The sequence below is a fragment of the Apium graveolens genome, chromosome 3, assembly GCF_009905375.1.
Source record: "Apium graveolens cultivar Ventura chromosome 3, ASM990537v1, whole genome shotgun sequence".
NCBI classification, from domain to species: Eukaryota; Viridiplantae; Streptophyta; class Magnoliopsida; order Apiales; family Apiaceae; genus Apium; species Apium graveolens.
The window spans coordinates 245,968,152-245,990,122 of record NC_133649.1 but is presented as its reverse complement, the minus strand read 5'-3'; the positions used below and the strand labels follow the sequence as shown (position 1 = coordinate 245,990,122).

The 21,971-nt window shown below is 33.3% G+C and overlaps 1 protein-coding gene across 4 annotated transcripts; it reads left to right on the top strand.

Annotated features, from left to right (window-relative positions):
* Positions 1-1,491: 1,491 nt before the first annotated feature.
* Positions 1,492-11,909, top strand: LOC141713228 (uncharacterized). 4 transcript variants are annotated; one of them, XM_074516543.1, is made up of 9 exons: positions 1,492-2,005; positions 2,119-2,172; positions 2,375-2,492; positions 3,026-3,301; positions 3,475-3,611; positions 3,707-3,765; positions 3,868-3,999; positions 11,218-11,389; positions 11,641-11,909. In XM_074516543.1, the coding sequence occupies exons 2-4, from the start codon at positions 2,132-2,134 to the stop codon at positions 3,296-3,298; spliced, it is 432 nt and encodes a 143-aa protein (XP_074372644.1). In that variant the 5' UTR covers positions 1,492-2,005; positions 2,119-2,131; the 3' UTR covers positions 3,299-3,301; positions 3,475-3,611; positions 3,707-3,765; positions 3,868-3,999; positions 11,218-11,389; positions 11,641-11,909. The 4 variants fall into 4 exon arrangements, with proteins under 4 accessions (XP_074372644.1, XP_074372647.1, XP_074372645.1 ...); XM_074516546.1 differs by having other exon boundaries at positions 3,029-3,301; positions 11,641-11,905; XM_074516544.1 differs by lacking the exon at positions 3,475-3,611.
* Positions 11,910-21,971: the final 10,062 nt, after the last annotated feature.

The window sequence follows — 21,971 nt, the reverse complement described above, 5'->3', positions numbered from 1 at the left end:
CACAAACCAACTCACAACCAACATTACAACCAAACTCCATCCAAACCTCACCACATCAGTCCCAACATCTCAAGATTTTCCAATTTATACTACCCCAAACATGAACTACTAGCTATACTTAAGTTCATTAACCAATAACCAAGATTTACAACTCAAACTCATTACAAATCCAACCAAACTCTAAATATACATGAATCATGCTTCCCATGAACTATACCAATCATAACAAGCTCTAAATATTCAAAATTAAGGCTAGGGTATGAGATTATACCTTCCTTGGTGAGTAGAAGTAACTAAGGAGCTTGAAACAACCCTTGAAAATCCTTACAAAAGCTATATCCAAACAAAAACACAAGATCAAAAATTTAAAATTCTTGAAAACACTATTCACTCTCTTCTTCAATGATTTATTGAAAAATATTGTGAAGGAATTTGTGGCTTAGATTCCTAGGATATCCATATCTAAGTATAAAGAACCTTGGATGATCACCTTGCAAATTATCAAAGCTTGGATCTTGGAAATTGATTTTTTGTTCTTGCTTGGAATGAAGAAGCCGAGAGCTTCTTGGTTATTTAGCAAAGTCAACCTTCAAAATGTGTTATGATTTTCCTTGGCTTGGTTGCTCCTTAAATTTAAATCCTTTTTAATCATGTTACCTTATACTCAATTCTTTCGGTATCTGGTGGATTTTCGGGAAAAATCAAAGTGTTCGAATTTAGATTCTGACGATCTTTACATACACTTATATACCATATAGAGTACTAATAAGATCTCAGAATATCAGTAAAAGAACTGTTACATAGTGTGGCATGAAAAGTTTTCTTATTCAGCATAATCAGCAAAATCACTATTATAAGGGTTACAAAAAGTCCAAAATTTTTGGGATTATTATAGTGTTACCTTAGATTATGTTATTATAGATGTGAAATTTTCACCTATCACAATACCTACACTATGCATGTTACTAAAGCTATAGTACTGTGTTGTCATAGGCCAATGAGGTGTTAAGTAGAGGTAACATGATATACTGTGTTGCTATAGACTAAGAATAAAGAAAATTTAAATTTAAACTGAAAAAAATTATTTTTATAAATATTTGATTTGGATAAATAATTCATGGATTTGTCTTTGGAAAATAAGATTATATCGAATAACTGATTTATAAATAATAAAACATTTTATTTTAATATTAGATTATTAAATTTTACTTAATTAATTTTAATTGAAATTACTAAATTAATTATTTATAGAAAATGGCATCTTGTAATAGTTTTAAATTTTTATAAATAAATTAATTAGATAAGTCATTTTAATAATTAAAAAAATATAAAATATTATAATATTTTTAAAATAAAAAGGCAAATTAATTGACGAGCAAGTTGAATTGGGTTGGGTTGAGTTATCAGTTAAAGATACAATTGGGTTGGGCTGGGCTACAAATTAAATGGATCGGGAGGAGGTTAAAAATTAACAAAGCGGGAATTAGAAATTTCACACAAAAGAAAAGAGGGAAATTTCTTTCTCACCAATTTCTTTCTCACCTCATCTGATACAGAGCGGCGGAAAAGTAGGGTCGAAGAAGAAACCCTAATTATATTCATCTCAACCCTCTCAACATATTCATCTCTCCCTCTCTCCAATTGGACTTCTATCTGATTTTTCAACCCCAATTTATTGTGTTTCGTGGTGAATTATTGTTACGATTAGATTTTACGAATTAGGGAACATAATTAGATTTTACGATTAGGATTAGGTTCGGATCGTCAATCGGGTTGGGATTTGAGGATGATGTCAAATAAAACCCTAACCCAGATCCATTATTTGACATCATCCTCAAATCCCAACTCGAATTAGATTTTACGATTAGATTTTAAAAATTAACCGGATCGTCAATCGGGTTGGGATTTGAGGATGATGTCAAATAATGGATCTGGGTTAGGGTTTAATGTGGATTCAGGTTCTTCTGTAGCTGCACCTATCGCCTCCTCTAATATTGGTTTTCAGGTACTATTTTCTTTTTATCTATTTATGTATTTATTTATTTAAAATTTTTATGTGAGTTGTGATTGTGGTGTTAATTTGTTTGTTTATATTTTTGAATTTGTTTGTTTCTGCAGTTATTGAAAAAACATGGGTGGAAAGAAGGAACTGGACTTGGTGTTTCGGAACAGGTATTATATACATACATTGTTTCTATACAGCTTATATGTATTGTGTATTGTTCGTGTTTTCTAGTCGTAAACTAAATATGGATTATGAATTCCGAGTATAAAATATGGAGATATTGTGAGTGCTAAGGAACTGTTTGATGAAATGACGGAGAGAAATGTTATTTCGTGAAGTGTGATGATTAATTGTTTCCTGGTTATGTAGGTACTATTATGCAACTCTTAACAAAAGCAATCCACCAAGAGCTTACTTCCTCGATATAGATACCGGAAGTGATGTCACCTGGATACAATGTGATGCACCTTGCATCAAATGTTTTCCGGTAATAGTCGTTTCCTCTTAGATTCTGATATTTCTGGAGTACCCGTCCTGGCCATCATTTGTAACAAACAGAGGATTTGTTGTATGAAAACTTGTAGCTAGTGTCTTAAAAATTGGAAAGATTCAGAAACTTTAGTATTCACCAAAATATTAGACCAGTGCACAATAATAGTATTTCTACCCGTTATTGCTCATTTGTTTTTTTTTAATTTCTTGCTCATTTGGTTTTTGTTATAATTTAGATGCATGAAGCAGTAATGACTATCTTTTTTTCCCATGGTCATTACCTTATGCTCTTTTTATGTGTCAAATGGAAATATCATGGATATACATTTTTAGAGAAACGATTGATATTTTTTGTTAAATGAGACATTCATTATAAAGAGAATGAGTCTGGTTCAACAAATTACATATTAATATATATTTCGCCTTTTACATTTCTAATATTAAGTTAGCGTTAGAAATGTGTTTTGCTTTGATTGTTGTAATATGTTCTTTTCTGTTGGTTTTTCTTATCATACTTTCACGGTGAAGCAGCGAATAACAGAATATCAAGAGAAGTTACCGAAAGGTCCACAACTAAAAGATGATGATGAAGATGAGGATGAGAAAGGAGAGGAAGATGAGCACGGAGATGCATTGTGCGGAGCATGTGGAGAAAACTATGGTCAAGATGAGTTCTGGATCTGCTGTGACATCTGCGAGAAGTGGTTTCACGGAAAGTGTGTAAAGATTACCCCAGCAAGGGCTGAGCATATCAAGCAGTACAAATTCACTTCTTGCAGCAACAAGAGGGTACGCCCTTAATAGGTATGTGGACCATGTTGGCTCTGGTAATTGGCTAATTTGTGGCTTATCACTGGAGATCAAACATGCATTTCATAATTACTCTTAGATATCATTATAGGTCTGTTTTCAAGTTTTAAAGTTTGATTAGTATTTTAGGTTGCAATTTGATGTTTTTTCTTTCGGTTTTGAATTAGGTTATTAATATTACTGTCTTAGTTAAGAGTACATGGTGCAAAAAAAACTTTTATGATATCAACGGATTCTATGTGATGGCCACACAGAAAACAGAATATACTCAGCCATTCATTTATATTGGAACTTTTAAATATAGGTATGTTTATTTATGCTAGATTTAAAAGAAGTAATTGATATACTAATTATTTTAACTGCACTTAATTGATTGATTTTTATTGGCATATGCTACAGGTTTGTTGATTTTGGAAGGAGTAGATGTTACAGAATGTCCTATATTTTGTGATTCAAAGGTGTGTCAATGTGTGTTTATAATTATGAGATATATGTTAATTGTTTCCTTGTTATGCATATACACCAGAATATAATGAAATTTGTGATATGTATTGAGCCAGGTTCAAAAGGCGGTTGCTTTTGCGAGGAGAGCTCACGACAGTCAGTTTAGGAAGATGGGAGATCCTTATTTGAGTCATTGTATTCATACAGTGAAAATTCTTGCTGTATTGGTTCCTTCAACTGGAAAAAGGGTAAACGGTCTTCCTGTTGTCATGTTCATGTTATCTTGAATCTTTGTGTTATATCCTTTACTCTAGTCTAACAATTATTGATTTGATAAATATATTTCTTTTTGGATAAATATACCTTTTGTCAGGCAGTACTTGCTTTTTCCCTATGTGCAATTATAGAGTGATTATACGTTTATTTAAATAATTATTTATTTCGTGTATTTTCATTTCATGTCATGTACCAAGGGGTAAACCAAAAACTGATACCAAATTAATCCATGTAGTTTCATGATCGTATACTTTCATGTTCATGTATCGAAAAGGTAAACACAAACACGAAAGTTCGTGTCACTTTCGTTTCGTATACGAAATTTCCGGCTCTAGTTATACTGTTAACTACCGATATCTTCATCATGCATCTCAAAAGTTTGTGACATCTTAAAAGGTTCTGATCGTTTGACTTTCTTTACTGCTCACTTAAAAAAATAACTTACTGCTCACCTTCCTGGTAATTGTTAGGTCCCAATATGTTTTTAGAAGGGGGGTTGAATACAAACTTTACCGTTTAATCGAATTTAAAGCGGAATAAAAAGGTGAAATAAAATTCAAGTTAAATAAAACTATTATTAAACTTGAATGGTGTTACAACAACGGTATCGTTTACAAGGGATTAATCTAGAATAAATTTGACATGAACTTTTTCTATTTTTGCAATTAAAAGGTCAAATGCTAGAAACAATTTGAGATTAAGTTCTAGGGATTTTGATCCGCTAGATAGTTACACAAGAACAAGAGAATGATTTCTAGTGGTTTGGATTTAACTTTAGTTACTAGAAATTAATGATCTTGAATGCAGTTGAGAGATGAAATATTTTGCTGCTGCTGCTTTTCTTTTGTTCTTGAAGTGGTTGAAGTCTGTTGAATTTTTAATCAATAACTTGAATGTCCACTGCTTCGTTTCTTTTATAATTTAATCAACAGAATCCACTTGAACTGGCAAGACAATCAGGTATGACAATTGCTTGAACTGGCATGACAATCGGCATGACAATCTGTTAAACTAGCAAGACAATCGGTATGACAATTGCTTAAACTAGAAAGACAATCGGCATGACAATCTGTTGAACTAGCAAGACAATTCCATAGCTGGTAGAACTTTCGGTATGACAATCCATTTGAACTAGCATGACTTTCGGTATGACAATTGATTGTCATACCAGTTCAATTGATTGTCATGCTGAATTAATATTGAATATAAATTCAAAATCAATTCTGAAAATTCATAATATTAATTCAGAATTAATTAATCAATTAATTCAATTAATCAATAAATTAATCTTTGCATATATAATTTATTTTCTTAATTAAATTATATGACTTAATTAATTAATAGAGAATTAATACTACTCTTGAACAACAACCATTCTTCTGAAAATCTTCTGAAAATTATGAATCAATTCCACCACTTCAATGTTGACACTCGATGTACTGTCTGGTTCATGAGTGACTAACTTCCGTGACGTTTCTTCATGACTTGACTTTGATAACTTGATTTTTTTCAGATTAAATCCCTGTATTTATCTGATACCCTGACAAGATCTTTGTCACTTGATTAAATCCACAGTCTTGATTTATATCACTAAGGCTTGATCAATTTCTTGAACTTCTTCCAGTGAATTAATTCCTCAAGTCTGTAGATGAAAATTGTTTCTGAATCCTTTGACATATGTTACTTTGAGAGATCTCTTTGATGATAGATCCACTATTTACTTGTTACATTCTTATTTGAGTTGAGTTAAATCCTCGAATAAACAAATACGCTATAAGTTGCTAGTTTCCCTTTTAGGGTTCCAGATTTGAACTCTGGGAAGGTAAACAATGATCCAACGAATTTAGCATAAAGATCAAAGTTCCCTTCTAATGTCTGTGAAGATATTTCCTTGTGACTCATCAGGTAATATCTGAATCATTGTCAACAAGTTGCCGATCTGCGCCTATGTCAGATCCACTATCCGTAGATGCATCCAGGGGATTTAAGCCTGGGGAGGTAGACACTGACCACTGACATATGGCTATTGGATCAGTATCCTCTCCTAACACATGTAAAGGCAATTAGTATATTAAGGAACCTTGAACAATCGAATATGAGCTTAAAATGGTCAAAACTCTTGTTTCCGTCAACTCATACTTTGTGTGTGTAACTTTTCCTTGTGCATCAAGAATTGTTTATGTTTGAGGTGATGACACTACATCGGATACCTTGGCCGACAGGCAAATTTCAATAGACGCACCCTGTTGAGAGGATGAATCTAGTAACTGTTTTTATGCATTTTCAGCCATTACATCTTTTTGAGAAGATGTATGGGGGCTAACAGTTGTCTCGATTTAAATACAGAGCTGCTGGGTTGACTTTAGAACCTTCCTTATATGGTACACTAAGGCACTATCTCCCTCACGCTCATTCATACTTCATTTTAGTGGTAAGAGAGTGTTGGTTGGTTCTGTTTCTGTGTTTGTCTTTACAGTCTGGGATAGAAGTTGTGGGTTTTCAACCTCATGACTGTCAATGAAAGAAGGCCATTGGAGGCTGAACCTGTATCACAGAACATATGGCAATAGAGATAAAATGTATTTAAGATCTATAATGAATGAAAATTATACATTTAATCTTTTGAGAGAAATTATGTAAAATAGTGATTTCAAAAGATTTTAATGAACTAAGAAATCACTAATGTAGAAAGAAGTTTAATTTTCTCCTAAAACTGTTCGAGTGCACAAGTCTGTTTGTAGACCAACATATAACATTATCATTATATCACTGCATAAATAAAACAATATGTTTGTGCCTAGTGATAAGAGAGTTATTAATATGACGACTCTACTAGTTCATATTAAACTGTAATTTCAGTTAGAGTGCCATACCATGTCCTTGACAATTGCTTGAGTAGTACACTAGTTCATACCAACTTGAAGTGAGATTATGAAGAAGAGATTGCATAGTCCAATAGATCTGCAACTGCAAAGTCCATGAACTATGGTGCATTGACTTCCTCTTTTGACTCACCAACTAGGAGTGCACTTATACACATCTTCAATGATAACATTTCCAGCTTGCAAACAGCCATATCCCTCAGTTAAACCTTTGTTGTTATCTCCAAAGGTAACCACTGGGCCAGCTTTCTCAACCACATTTGATAGCAGGGCTCTATCTCCGGTCATATGTCTTGACGATCCGTTATCAAGAATCCACACTGCCGGTTCCACCTATTTAATGCCCTGCAATACAAATGGATTAGACCTTCTTCGGAACCCAAACTTGGTTGGGTCCGGCATACTTGTAGAATTGGTCTTTATCAGGCAAAACAACATTCTTAACTTTTATGTTCTCAACTTTTTCAACGACTGGACATTTGACCTTGTACATCCTTAACAAATTTCTCTTTAGGCTTAGGCACAAATATCTCCTTTCTAGCCTTAGGAGGACTAGTCCTCTTAGACCTATCATGCTTTCTATTATTCACATGCTGACGAGGAGTAGTCTTATCACTAGAAACATGCTTACCATTAAAATAAGCATACATCAAATTAAAAGCACAAGACATACAATTAGGAACACCACATACTTTATGAGAGGGATTAACAACAGGCAAATTATGCATGGTAGACATGTCCTTTTTGTTATCTAACTCAGGTGTGCCTGAGTTAGTCTCAGTTGCTTTCACAACTTTGACTGGAACTTTCGACACACTTGGCTTGGAAACAACCTTCTCATTAGCAAGATCTTCAGCACGTATTTCTTCTTTAATAATAAAGGAGGTCTCATCAAATGGTTCAGCAATTGATTTTTTATAGAGGGGTTTATCAACACCCTTAAGCACATGTAATACTTCCCTGCCTTTAGCACATACATGAGGAGGGGAGTTTATGCCTAATTCTCTAATAGCAACATTGTAATCAAAACCTATTCCAGATGTTTGATTAATAGCTTGCTTATTGTAGAACTCTTTAGCCTTCGAACAAGAATTAAAGTAAGCTTTAACCTTAGTCTCAAGATCGGTGATCTTGTCTTTGAGAATAGTTTTGAGTGGTCTATAACAGTTAACTCTATTCTCTAGAAAAGATACTTGTTCTTTTAATTTGTCTTGATTAATGTGCATAAGTTTTAATTCATTGACCTCTTTCTCAAGGTCTTTGATCTGTTGAATTAACAATTCATTATCACGATGAGCACAATCTAAGGAACCTCCTAGATGATAAACTAATTCAGCATCAGTGAATTTTACCTCTTTTATTGACAATGAAGTATTTTCATCAATAGCCATAAGAGCAAGATTCCCATCTTCTTCATCTTCACTATCAGTATCATCCTAGCTTCTTCCCTTTTCGAGATAAGCCCTTTCAGAGTTACTCTTCTGATTTGAATTATAAGAGTTCTTCCTTACTTGCTTTGGCTTCCTGTATTCTGTGGCAAAGTGTCCCAACTCATTATAGTTAAAGCATCGAATGGTGCTCTGATCAACCATCCCTATTTTGTATCCACCACTGCTGGTGGTAGAGGATGAAGATCCACCTTTCTGGAATCTGTTGTAGTTAGACTTGTACTTGAACTTAAGATTTCTCTTGAATCTGACATTGGAGAATCTCTTGACAATCTGGGCCATTGACTCATCTTCCAATTGCTCCAGCTCTTACAAGGAGTAAAAATCATCACCGGATTGATTTGTAGTAGGAGGATCATATTCTGCTACTATCACATTTTCCTCAGCCTTGGAAGACTGTACCATACTCTCTGACTGTTGAGATTATTGTTATTGTTGTTGTTGACCTTCAGCTACTAGAGCAGTAGACGTGCTGACCACTCTACCTTTCCCGTAGACTTCCTTCTGCTGAATCTGCTCTAACTCATAGGTTTTTAACACACCATAGAGCCTTTCCAAAGAAATCTCACTCAGATCTTTCGCTTCTCTTATGGAAGTGATTCTATGTTCAAGATGAGTTTGCAGTGTTAAAAGGAACTTTTTGTTGACCTCCCTGATTGAATAATATTTTCCATTTATGTTCAGATTGTTGATCAATGTATTATATCTCTCGAACACTTCAGTAATTCCTTCTCCTGTATTGGATTTAAAATGTTCATACTCAGAGGTTAGGATCTCTAACTTGTTCTCCCTAACTTCCTCTGTGCCTTCATTAATCACCTCAATAGTTTTCCAGATGTGTTTGAAATTTTTACAGTTCATCACATGTTTGTTCATCAAGTGATCCAGGGAATTAACTAAAATTAATTGAAAGCTGGCATCCAAGGAAGCTTCTTCCTTTTCAGCAAGAGTAAAATCCTCAGGCTCTTTTACATAGGTTCTAGCTTTGGTAATTACAACATTATCTTCTATAACCTCTGGTTCAATAACCATCGGAATTTTTGGACCCTTCTTTAACACGTCCAGATATCTGGGATTTGCAACTTGTAAAAACAATGAGCATCTTCTTCTTCCACATAATATAATTTTCTTTATCAAACAGTGGAATTTTAACGGTTCCAACTTTTCGTGAAGTCATTATGAATTTTTGAAGAAATAAAAATTCAAGGAGTTGAAAATCATAAAAGTCTAGGATCTTGATTTGTTCGTTAATCAGAAGGCTCTGATACCAATTGTTAGGTCCCAATATGTTTGTAGAAGGGGGGTTAAATACAAACTTTACCGTTTAATCGAATTTAAAGCGGAATAAAAAGGTGAAACGAAATTCAAGTTAAATAAAACTATTATTAAACTTGAAAGGTGTTACAACAACGGTACCGTTTACAAGGGATTAATCTCAAATAAATTATCACAAATCTAGAATAAATTTGACATGAACTTTTTCTATTTTTGCAATAAAAAGATCAAATGCTAGAAGCAATTTGAGATTAAGTTCTAGGGATTTTGATCCGCTAGATAGTTACACAAGAACAAGAGAATGATTTCTAGTGGTTTGGATTTAACTTTAGTTACTAGAAATTAATGATCTTGAATGCAGTTGAGAGATGAAATATTTTGCTGCTGCTGCTTTTCTTTTGTTCTTGAAGTGGTTGAAGTCTGTTGAATTTTTAATCAATAACTTGAATGTCTGCTGCTTCGTTTCTTTTATAATTTAATCAACAGAATCCACTTGAACTGGCAAGACAATCGGTATGACAATTGCTTGAACTGGCATGACAATCGGCATGACAATCTGTTGAACTAGCAAGACAATCGGTATGACAATTGCTTGAACTAGAAAGACAATCGGCATGGCAATCTGTTGAACTAGCAAGACAATTCCATAACTGGTAGAACTTTCGGTATGACAATCCATCTGAACTAGCATGACTTTCGGTATGACAATTGATTGTCATACCAGTTCAATTGATTGTCATGCTGAATTAATATTGAATATAAATTCAAAATCAATTCTGAAAATTCATAATATTAATTCATAATTAATTAATCAATTAATTCAATTAATCAATAAATTAATCTTTGCAGATATAATTTATTTTCTTAATTAAATTATATGACTTAATTAATTAAAAGAGAATTAATACTAGTCTTGAACAACAACCATTCTTCTGAAAATTATGAATCAATTCCACCACTTCAATGTTAACACTCGATGTACTGTCTGGTTCATGAGTGACTAACTTCCGTGACGTTTCTTCATGACTTAACTTTAATAACTTGATTTTCTTCAGATTAAATCCCTGTAATTATCTGATACCCTGACAAGATCTTTGTCACTTGATTAAATCCACAATCTTGATTTATGTCACTGAGGCTTGATCAATTTCTTGAACTTCTTCCAGTGAATTAATTCCTCAAGTCTGTAGATGAACATTGTTTCTGAATCCTTTGACAGTTGTTACTTTGAGAGATCTCTTTGATGATAGATCCACTATTTACTTGTTACATTCTTATTTGAGTTGAGTTAAATCCTCGAATAAACAAATAGGCTATGACATATGTCTTTTAGTAATGATAATGAACAGACCCCTTTGCATAGAGACATGTCAATAGTATTATTGTTGTGGGAGTTTACTCTGTCATAAGCATTAATTGTTTAATTACCTATTATTTATCGATATCCTCACCACTTGTATTCGCCTATTCGGATTTTGAAGTCAACAGATAAACATCATGGCTTCTGATGTTTACTCAACCGTGCAGCTTTAGTGTGCAGGGAAAAAGCCAATAATACTAACCTGTTCATTTATGTTCTTTTCAGAGGCTGCAAATTCTTATATCTTGGAGATCTTCAGGTTCATGTTCACTGTTGCTGAATTTCAGCCGATGTTTGAAGAGATACAAAAACTCCCTTGCAGAGAATTGACTCTTACAGGCAGCGCACACTGTGAAAAACTGGGAAAATGAGAAAATGTGATCTTGTTGCATATCAGGTTAGTCTTCTCCCTATGCACTCTCTGCATATCTCTCTCAAACACAGATACGCACACTGATTGGATATTTAAAGCATCTGGAGCATGTTCCTCACTATTCGACTGCATCACAATATTTTATTATGTTAATTCAGGCATCACCTAGAGGTGGCATTATATTTAATTAGTTAACCAAAGTAACTTGTCCAGAAATTTGGGTGGCCCTGTTTTATTTGGATTTAACACTAATTTCTTTGCCTTTTATATTTTAGGTTTTGTGCTGTCATTTGGTCCTACAGGCTCAATTTCTTGAGCGGTTCAAGGCACATGTTCACTATTAAAGTAAGAGATACATATCACAATTGAAACTCCAGAGGATGAGAATAATGTTTAAATACACAACACATATATAGATTGTAGTACATACCTACAAGACTTGATTGTGTACTTTTACGAAAAACTTGTTGATAATATAATGTAGTTCTTATAAAGTTTGATTCATGAGTTCATATTTATTGATTTAAATTGAGTTATTAATGTAATTATTTTTGGAGTATCTCAATTTATTTTTTGATTTAAACATTTGACTTTTTATGATTATATTTATGAAAATTAAAGGAAAAAGGAACAAAATAAATTATTGAATATGAATTTTTAAGAATTATTTATGAGGGCCCCACATGTTGGCCTCACATGTGTAGGGCCCATATTTCTGAAGGAAATTCTAAGATCTGTTACAACACACTACATATGTTACTATAGAGACCAACATACATTACTATTGAGATCTATTGTAACAGGATTTGTTGTGTTATAATAAAGTAGGTTTAATGTTGCTATAGATACCTATACTAACTAGCTACGGATCAACATAGGTTTGATGTTGCCTTAGCCCTTTTTGGGCCTTTAGCAACATTTTTTCAGGTCTATAGCAACACAGTTAGGGTGTTGCTTAAAGCAATCTATGGCGTAGTGCGAACTTATGGATGCATAGGGTCGGTTCCCGAAGCATGTTCTAAGGCAAGAATATCTGAAGGAAGTTCTTGCCCAGGAACACCTTGCCTACCATCTTTAAACCCAGAAAGGCGTCCGAAAAGAAAACCAAAACCCAAAACACACGAAAAAGACCCACTTGCAACAAAACTCAGAAAGAAAAAAGCAACAAAATAAGACACCCAAAAAGAACTCTATGTAGCAGTCCAGAAGAACTCAAGAAGTAAGCAAGCATGCAAAAAAACTCGACACTTAAAAATTAAATACTTATTGATTTCAAGATGAATCTCGACACATATTATATGTCAGGAAAAATGAAATGTGCGCTGCCCATTTTGTTGCCGGTTCTTAGCCCCTGAAGAAATCTCGGTGAAAATAAAAGGCTTGGAGAGTTTTGTTATGCAAAGATGATGAATAAAGATGACAATAAAAGTATTTATAGACCTCTTAAACAAACAGTTGGGCGCCCAAAACTGAACAACCACAGTTTTAAAATGGAGGGCTGAGATGAAAGACTGTTTAGCTTCAATGGCCATGATGAGATCGTGGATAAACGTGATGGGACAACTATCACTTTAATTGGTCCCCAGTTCCCCATGACACTGCCACGTGTGTAACTACTGGGAAATTACGTTTGTATTATATCGTAATACATATAAATTATGTGTTTTATTATGTCATTTATGTGTTATTAAGTATAAAACCCTAACTGCTATTTGCTACGTGTGTTCTTTATTGTCAGGGTATTTTTCGGGTATTTATCGAATATTTTATTTCGTATTAAAAGCTTTTGTATCAAAAGTTAAATGACCCGAACTATGTTTTAATAGCTGATATTTCAAATAAAATGATTGGCTTTATTTTTCCTAGAATGGCTTGTACCATCGCGTTATTCTAAACATCCAGTTATTTTATAAATTTTCTCGTTTCGTGAAAAATGACTTTTCCGGGCCCCTTCAGATGTTAAAAACCCCACAAAAATCAAATTTTTATTTTTTATAAAATTTTGGGACTTTCAATTATACCATTTCTTGGTATTTTTGAATTATTCGCAATTTTTGGGAATTTTTGGGAATTTTTGGCATATATTGTATATATTAAATATTTAAAAATTAATAATTAATAATCAAAAATTATAAAATTAGGGGCCAATTAATTTTATTAGATGTATAATTAGGGAATTAATTTTAATTAGGAGTATTATTTTACTTACTATAAATAGCCTAATTTTTATTAATTAATTATAATTAAATTAATAAAAAATCAAAAAAATTAGAAATTCTCTGTAATTCGGGTCAGGGTTTTCGGATTCGGGTCGTCCAATCAAACCGTGATTTTGATCTGATTTCTGAACCAATTCAAGTCGTTTAAGTACTCAAATCAAAAAATTTGATCTGTTTTTTCTGTTTTTGATATCAATTTCATGTTTTAATCTGTTATTTTTCAATTTCAATTTTTAGGGTTTATGTTCGAATTGGTACTTTTTGATTCTGGGGTTATCCTGTTGAAATTGATGTTATGAACAGCTTTATAGGATGGTTTCTGATCGATTTGCATCAATTAATTTAACAAACGATAGCTTGAATCGAAAGTTCGAATTCTAGGGTTTATATGAATTTTGATTTAATCATTTTTGATTTTAGAAGAAACTGAGGTTAATAAAAGTTTAGGGGTTTGATTATAAGAGTTTCAGGCTTTATTTTAAGCCATTAATATCGATCTTTCATGTACGATTCTGTGGTTTCGATGTTTGGCCGGATTTTGAGTCGGTTTGATCGGAGGTCAAGATTCTGGGATGATTCTGGTAATTAAATGGTTGATTGAAGTTGTTGAACTGATTTGGAATCGATTCCAGTTGAAAAACTGACCAAACCATGTCTCGATTGGCCCGAATAGGGTGGCCGGAAAGTTTTTCCAGTGGCCAGATTGTCGCCGGATTCTGGGTTCTTGGGGACCCGAATCTATTCTTGGTGGCCCGGTTTTTGACCCATCTTTGACCCGCCTTCGATTCATTCTGTCAGAAGATCAAATTCTAACAAATGTTTCTGGCAGTTTTATTTTATTTTTATTTTTAGTAATTATAAAAATCAGTTTTATTTATTTTATAAATTGATTATTTATTTATTTAATTAATTGATTCCTATTATAAATAATTCTGAAATACTTTCTAAAATTAGAAATTAATTATTTCTTTAATTATTTATTTATTATTTATTAATTATTTAAAAATGATTAATTATTTTGATAATTAATCAAATTATTTTCAATAAATCATAATAAATTCATTTTAATTCCAAAAATTATAGAAAATTCATTTTTAATTCTGATTTTTTTTCCTAAATAATTATTTTAAAATATTTTTAGGATTAAATTATTTTGAATAATTAATTATAATGAATAATAAATTGATTTATCCTTATTTATTGAACAATAATTGAACCATTTATCCGATTTAAGCGAAACGAAAGGCCTTCGACTCGGAAAAATGATATGTTTTCATTGAAAATAGTTTCAAATCCTAAATTATTTAAGAAGCGAGTCGAATTTTGGTAGTTATTTATTTATATGCCCTATTACTTAGAGAGACGAGTCCAATAAATTTCAAAAAATAGGAAACGAGCCAGATATTTTTCAGTGATGCGAATAACGAGTCGATTTCGATTCTAAAAATTATTTTAAAACTAGAATGACGATTTAACTTATGTGTTATGTGAATTATATGGTTAATCGAGTCTTATTTGTTGATAATTATTAAACGAGTGAATTATAAGCGTACGGGTAAACGATATGGGTTACGTGAAGTCGGTTTGAAACGCGATTTAGATATGAGTTGACTAAATAAGCATATTTCTTTGATAGAGACGAAGCCAACAAGGTGGACTGAGCCAGGGTTAGAGAACGGTGATTTGCTTGTGATAGATCGTGCGAAAGGCAAGTTCTTCCCCTATTCTAAATTCAGAATAGTGAATTGACTTCAGATTCTTATCGCAGTTATACACTGATGATTCCTGTTCAAAAACACTAATACATAATTATTATTCCTTTATTCATATTTCATTTCGATTCCTAATTTCTCTTAATTCATTGAATCTTCTATTCATATTCCAATAGTTTATATATATATATATCCTGATATATTCTGATGTTGGGATACATCAAAGCATACCAATATTTCCGGTTGCTCATCTATGGACCGGATGGTGACGATTAGGATCAGGTATACACTTGATCCTAAGGACCGGAAATTAACTGGATCCTTGTATTGGTTCGTAGAGCCTAGGTACCCGAATGAATCTATACATTGAGGTATGTGTGAACTTGTGTCCAGTTTAGTTTATTGATACTCGCCGATAATGGCCTTTGTTCTTTTCTTACGAGGTTATATCTTTGCAGATAAAACCAAATTACCGGTTCATTTAGCTTATTATAACACTGTTTATATATTGTGGAATTTTTGAGCAACTTATAGCTCACCTTTTATTTTTGTTGTTATTCACTTTATTATTTTCAGTTAAGAAGGAAAATGAAACCTATCCGGACTCGCGTGGTAAAGAAACGAGTCAAGCAGCGGGACCCTCTAATACTAAAAGTGCTGATCCCAATCCAGAAAGAGAGCTTTGAAATACCTGAGCAGGTGTAGTGTAGATATATAATGTGTGTGTTTGAATAAAGATAAATTTAGTTTAAAACTTGTTAGATAATGGTTTGTAATAAAGAGAGTTCTGGGAGATTTTAAATTTCGTTTGTAATAAAGGTAGAGTGTTGTTATTGGTTTCATACTTTAACCTAAAACGGGTTAGATATGTATCTGCTTAATTGTTATACATATTTGTACAAGTTTGGTAATTAGCTAGTAACCCCTAGACTTATACCCCGGGTTTGGAGGGCATTACAGGTTTGGCATCAGAGCTGTAGGTTTTGGTCCCTAAAATAAGAACATTAGGAATAAAATAAGATAGGAAGATCACATAAGATAGGAATAGGAATGCTAGGATTAGATAGTTTTTAGATTAGGAATGTATCAGTTCTAGGAATGCTGAGTGACCCTTTTTCTTGCTTTGTTATATTATCATATGGCATCATCAGCGTCTTCTGAAAGGACTATTACTGGTCCAGTTGCACTAGTGATACCGCTACTGTCAGGCGAGATACCAGCACAGATACTTCCACCACCTCCACCACACTTACCACATGAGCCGCACCCCTAGCTCCTGAGCAGCTACCAGATCCCATGGAGATGTTTGGCCCCATGGAGTTCTTTGAGCCTTTGATACCACCTCCACTACCTGTAGAGTATCAGTTTATACCATAGGTTAAGGTAGAGTTTGTACCAGTCGCAGTACTACCTCCTATGCCAGTATATGCTCCAGTGCCAGAGGTATTCTAGATGGCCCCGGTCGAGGAGATGGATGAGTATGATGTGGGATTACAGTTGGGTTTACCTCAACAGGGTGTTGTTGGGATACCAAGGATTCTATCCCAGGAGTCTGTTGGACAGGTTGCAGAGCCACACATGGTACCGTATCACGAGTACAGTATTGTGGGAGAGGATGTACAATATTGGAGATCTCAGTGCAGAGAGATCATGGGGTTGTTTGACCAGAGAGATAGAGGACTGTTAGCCGTACTTCAGCCAGATTATATGATGAGGCAGAGATTATAGCAGACAGTCTATAATACTACTCTTGAGTTAGATGCCTTGATGCATGATGCGTCGCATACTTACGCAAAGTTCCATAGAGCCACCCGTCTTGCACAGTCAGTTATTCAGATGTTTCGTGAGGAGTTAAGACGCATTCCGCCAGGGTTCTGATGTATGACAGATGGATCAGTTGTTGTATTATATGTGACATATGTAGATAGAGGCAGCTATAGTATAGTGAGACCATATATGTATGTGTGTATTCAGTTTTGACATGTATCAGCAGTAGTTATGATATACCTGAGGTTAGACTTTTGTATCAAGCATTAACACCTGAGGCTGGTGTCAGTTATATATAAAATAAACCTTTTTCAACTTTTTCCTTTTATTTACTTAAATTTTAGTTTTTACAACATTTATATTTACTTTACTGCTTTACAATGTTTTTCCATATCTTAAATTCTATTTTATTAAAAAACAATATTGTACAATTTATTTATAATTTTAAAATTATTTCAAACGATTTGCTTGAATTATGATGTAACGCCCCCAAATTCGGGGTCAAGGGATTTGGTCATCACTATGAAACCTCAATCTAAATTAATCTGTTAAATTAATAAACAAATGCCAGCAGAAGATATTTAACATCTATGACCCCAAACTAATCCAAGATCTTTTAAGGTTACAGTTCTAGAAACAAGAATTTCAAATTCCACCAATAAATTTTTCATTTTCTTTTAAAACTCTTCTCAATAATTTACAAACTCAAAACTAAACCCGCCAGTATAACTTTGAAAAGAAGTATACTAGACCCACGATTCAATACATAACTAATACATATATATAAACACAACTTTATACAATAAAACTTACACTAGTCTGCAAACCTTGGACCAACCACCTTCCAAAAGCTTCTTCTTTGCTTCCTTGAATTACGGGGCTAAACAGCGCAAGCTAATCCTCACTGGAGGTTAAATTTGAAAACAGGCAAGTATGAGCGAAATAAATGCTCATCAAGTTCATTATAGCATATATAGGGTCGTTTTGATATAAAACCGACATCTGTAATAGCGCAGAACATTTTAAAATCATAATTGCTGAAACAGAAAATTTATTAAAGAATCGGATAATTGTTTCTCACTGTATTCAAAACTCTTTTTGATATTTTCGAGCGAACTGCTTCAGCAATACTTTGAATCTTGACGAGAATAAAACTCGTAAAATAGTGTTTACGGAAATATCGTAAACAGCGATAACATGAAACAATGATTATGGACTGAATTATAAACTTTATTCAAAACCGAACTCTTGAAATTAATACTTATTTTGTTGTCATATCAAATTAGATATCAATACGAACTTTGATTCTCACAACATCCCATACTGAAGTCAACATCAATCATCTATACTAATACCACCTTTTATATTTAACAACAAAGTAAGTATCAACATAAATCAGAAACTGAATCAAAACTACATTTCACCTTTAATCCAAAACAGAATCAGTTGATAAACCATCTATTCTATGATTATCAAAACACTTTAGAAACAACAGTTTAGATTGGAACCAATTATATTTCATGTTGTTCCTGATGATCAGTCACGAAACAACACTGGTATCCCGCAGCCATACCGTAAATATAAGTACTACCCGTATCCCGCATCCATACGGTATCTATAGGGCGCCAGAAAAGGCATATATACGCCTTGAAAGATATTACAGCTGGACCGATGTCTCGATCACCTACGCCGTAACCAATAACCATCCAATCTTAAAACCTTTTTATTAAAAAAGGGGTCATAATAATCGACACCGTTATAAATTTTTATTCCCCCATTCACTTGGGTAGGAATACTCGCAACCAAATCATTTTTCTCAAAATCCAAAACATTTATAAATCCAGTAATTTGATAAGTAAAAACATTTAACTATTCTGAACGTAGAATAGCAGAGGGTACTTGCATAATAAACATTTACTCAGCGATATGTAAAACATTTATCTATTCTGAATTGAGAATAGGAGAACAATACTTGCATAATAAGATTCAAATTAAATATCACTTGAACAATAAGTGATGATAGGGATACTTTCCTTTGAGATTTAGCAGTTAATCACACTCGCAATGACGCATCTATTCTGACATTCTTTCTCAAAACATCACCGTCCTTCTTTTCAACACTTAACTAATATGTTGCTCCTGCGATTGCTAGAAGACAGACATCCAATACCATTTCATCTCACTCTTTGTAACGCCTGGGAAATATTATGTAATTATTTTTATCAATAAATAATTATTATGTGATTTTTATGTGAATTTTGGTGAATTATTTGATGATGGACAATAATATTTGGATGTTTATTTCTGATAAAATTTAGATATTTTAATTTCCAATTATCCAGAATTAAATCTAGATAATTTTGGTATTTTTCAGGTAATTTTTGGATAATCATATGATTTTTAAGGATTTATAGAATTAATAATGATTATTTTTACATAATTATAAAATTACTTATTTTAGAACCAGAAATCGTCCCACTTCAATCGTTTTTGCGTTTTTACAATCCGAAACTCTTCCGAAAACTTCTTTCTAACCTAATCTGATAATTCTGAACACTTTCCGTGTTTTTACTTTTTCAATCCGGGGTACGGTTTGACCTGTACGAGTCCCGGTGTGAAATTTGCGATACGCAAACCATTTTATATATCGATAGGAACCCATATTCTCAAAAGGCGAGACATTATTACCTTAATTTCGTATACAATATTTTATAGGAAGCCCTGTTTTGATAATTATCCAATTCTGGTATTAAAATCGTATCGTCTTTTCAGTTACTTAGCGGCTAAGTAACCTATTTGCGGATCCGATCTGTAAATGTAATTATTGAATTATTAAACAAATAAAATAGGTGATGGTCCTGTCAGTGATGTGTTGCTGTGTTATTAATCGTTTGTGAATTGTTGGACGCGAAGGTTGATTTTATAATTAATTATTGAGCTGTATGAATTTAATTCATTTTAAAGTGATTTTATTGAATATTTATTCCTAAATATACTAAAATTGCTCCTAAAATTATTTTTGTTGTTTTATAATTTTATTTATTATTTTAGGAATTTATAAATTTTAAAAGTCAATATTTTATTAAGTATTTATCTTTAAATGATTTTCTGATTATATTAAATCGTAAAATCAGTATTTAATTCCAAAATATTTCAAAAATCATGAAAATTTTATTTTATTAACTTTTGAATATTTCGAGAATTTTTAAATATGTTCGGGTAAATTTTGAATTATTAGTACTCGTAGATTATTTATTTACGAATCTTTAATCGCGATTCGAACCAGAATTTCAACGAAAAAGAAAGAAAAAAAAATAAAATAAAATAAACACATGTATCCCTAAATCCCCTACCCCCTGTTGGTATCACCGCCTCTCCCTCCCCTCAATTCTCTCTCGTCTCTCCCATTCAATCTCTCTGTCAACTCTTAAACTCTTTTCTCAATGATTTCTTTTCTATTCCCCACCGAAACTCCTATTTTTGGTAAGCATATTGTCTTCGTTACTGTGTTGGGCCGCCCTGTTGCCACCGGAGCACCGGCCCGACAACGGCGGTGGCGCGTGCCCTGTACTTTCGGGTGCATATGGTTGTATGTATATGTGTGGTGTGTATGTTCTGTGTGTGTGTGATACGTGTATGTGTGGGTGGGTTGAAGGACTGTGATTTGTGTTTTTCGTTTCCGTCTCTCTCCGGTTGCCGCCGGCCCAAGTCTGGCGAGGCAGCCTCCCCTGTAACGCAGCGCGTAGGCGCGTATCTCTGTGTTGTGTTCGATCTTGTTCCTGGTTTCGGTTATTTTTCCGGCTTATTTCCCCTTTGATTCTGTGTTGATTCCAGTTACGTGATATTGATTGGTGATTATGTGATTTTGCAGGATATAATTCACTGATTTTCTTGTGAAATAAAAATAATTATTTGAAAAGGGGAATTATTAACAATTAATCGATGGAATTCGTGTCGGATGTCCGTAATAAACGGAAACCCGCGAATTTTATCACCGTCGACAGTGAGCTTCGGCGAGCCGACGGTGGACCGTGATGATTTTAATCTGAGTCCTACGTTATTAATTAAATAAAAATAGTTGGTAAGTTAGTTGCGAAATGAAAATGTGAATAAAGATGCAAAATACGAATGGTAATAATAACTAAGCGAATCAGAGTTGGGACTTGGTAATTGATTATGAGTTGAATGATTACGATTCTTGGTTGTTGTTGTGTTGTGAATTTGACGTCGGGATGTTCGACGGGTAGGCCGATAAATAAAGGAAACGCTGCCCGATTCTCGGGAAAACTAATTCCGAAAATACGGGAACGTAACCTGTAATTATCGGAATCGTCGAACAAGGATATAATTAAACTTTATGAAACCTATTTACGTGACGTGACAAGATATTTTATGAATAATCGATTACCTTATTTTTCAAAATGACAAATATACGTATTTTCTGAAATTAAATACCGAACCGAGTTTCAAAAATGGGAACCATAATTGCTATGTGTATTTCGATAATACATATAAATATGATTTCGGTTATGAAATCATATGGGTAGAATAGGATGACGATTTGATGTTAAGCTTAAGCGGTTATCTAAATTAGGGTATTTCAACCCTGTAGGTTTAGACGGAAGACCCAAGACGTGACATCGGACTAGAAACGATCTAATGATTAGACGTCGAGATCAACGAAGTTCCAACCGAAGGGTCTGAATGCTGGGATCGTATCCAGAATAGGATAAAAATTTGACGATAAAGCCGAATGATTAAAGTCGAACCAAAGTTAACCGATAATAGTGGTTAAAGCTTATTGAGGCATGTATTCTGGATTTTTCCTTTTAAATACTGCAAGTATTCTTGAATTTCTTTTAAATACTTTAAATATTATTCATTCTTATTCTAAGTTCAGAATAATTA

Coding starts and splice junctions, on each gene's coding strand:
- LOC141713228 (XM_074516544.1), top strand. CDS start 2,132: ATGGGTGGAAAGAAGGAACTGGACTTGGTGTTTCGGAACAG. Junction 2,173..2,374: donor GACTTGGTGTTTCGGAACAG/GTATTATATACA, acceptor CTGGTTATGTAG/GTACTATTATGCAACTCTTA. Junction 2,493..3,025: donor CTTGCATCAAATGTTTTCCG/GTAATAGTCGTT, acceptor TTCACGGTGAAG/CAGCGAATAACAGAATATCA.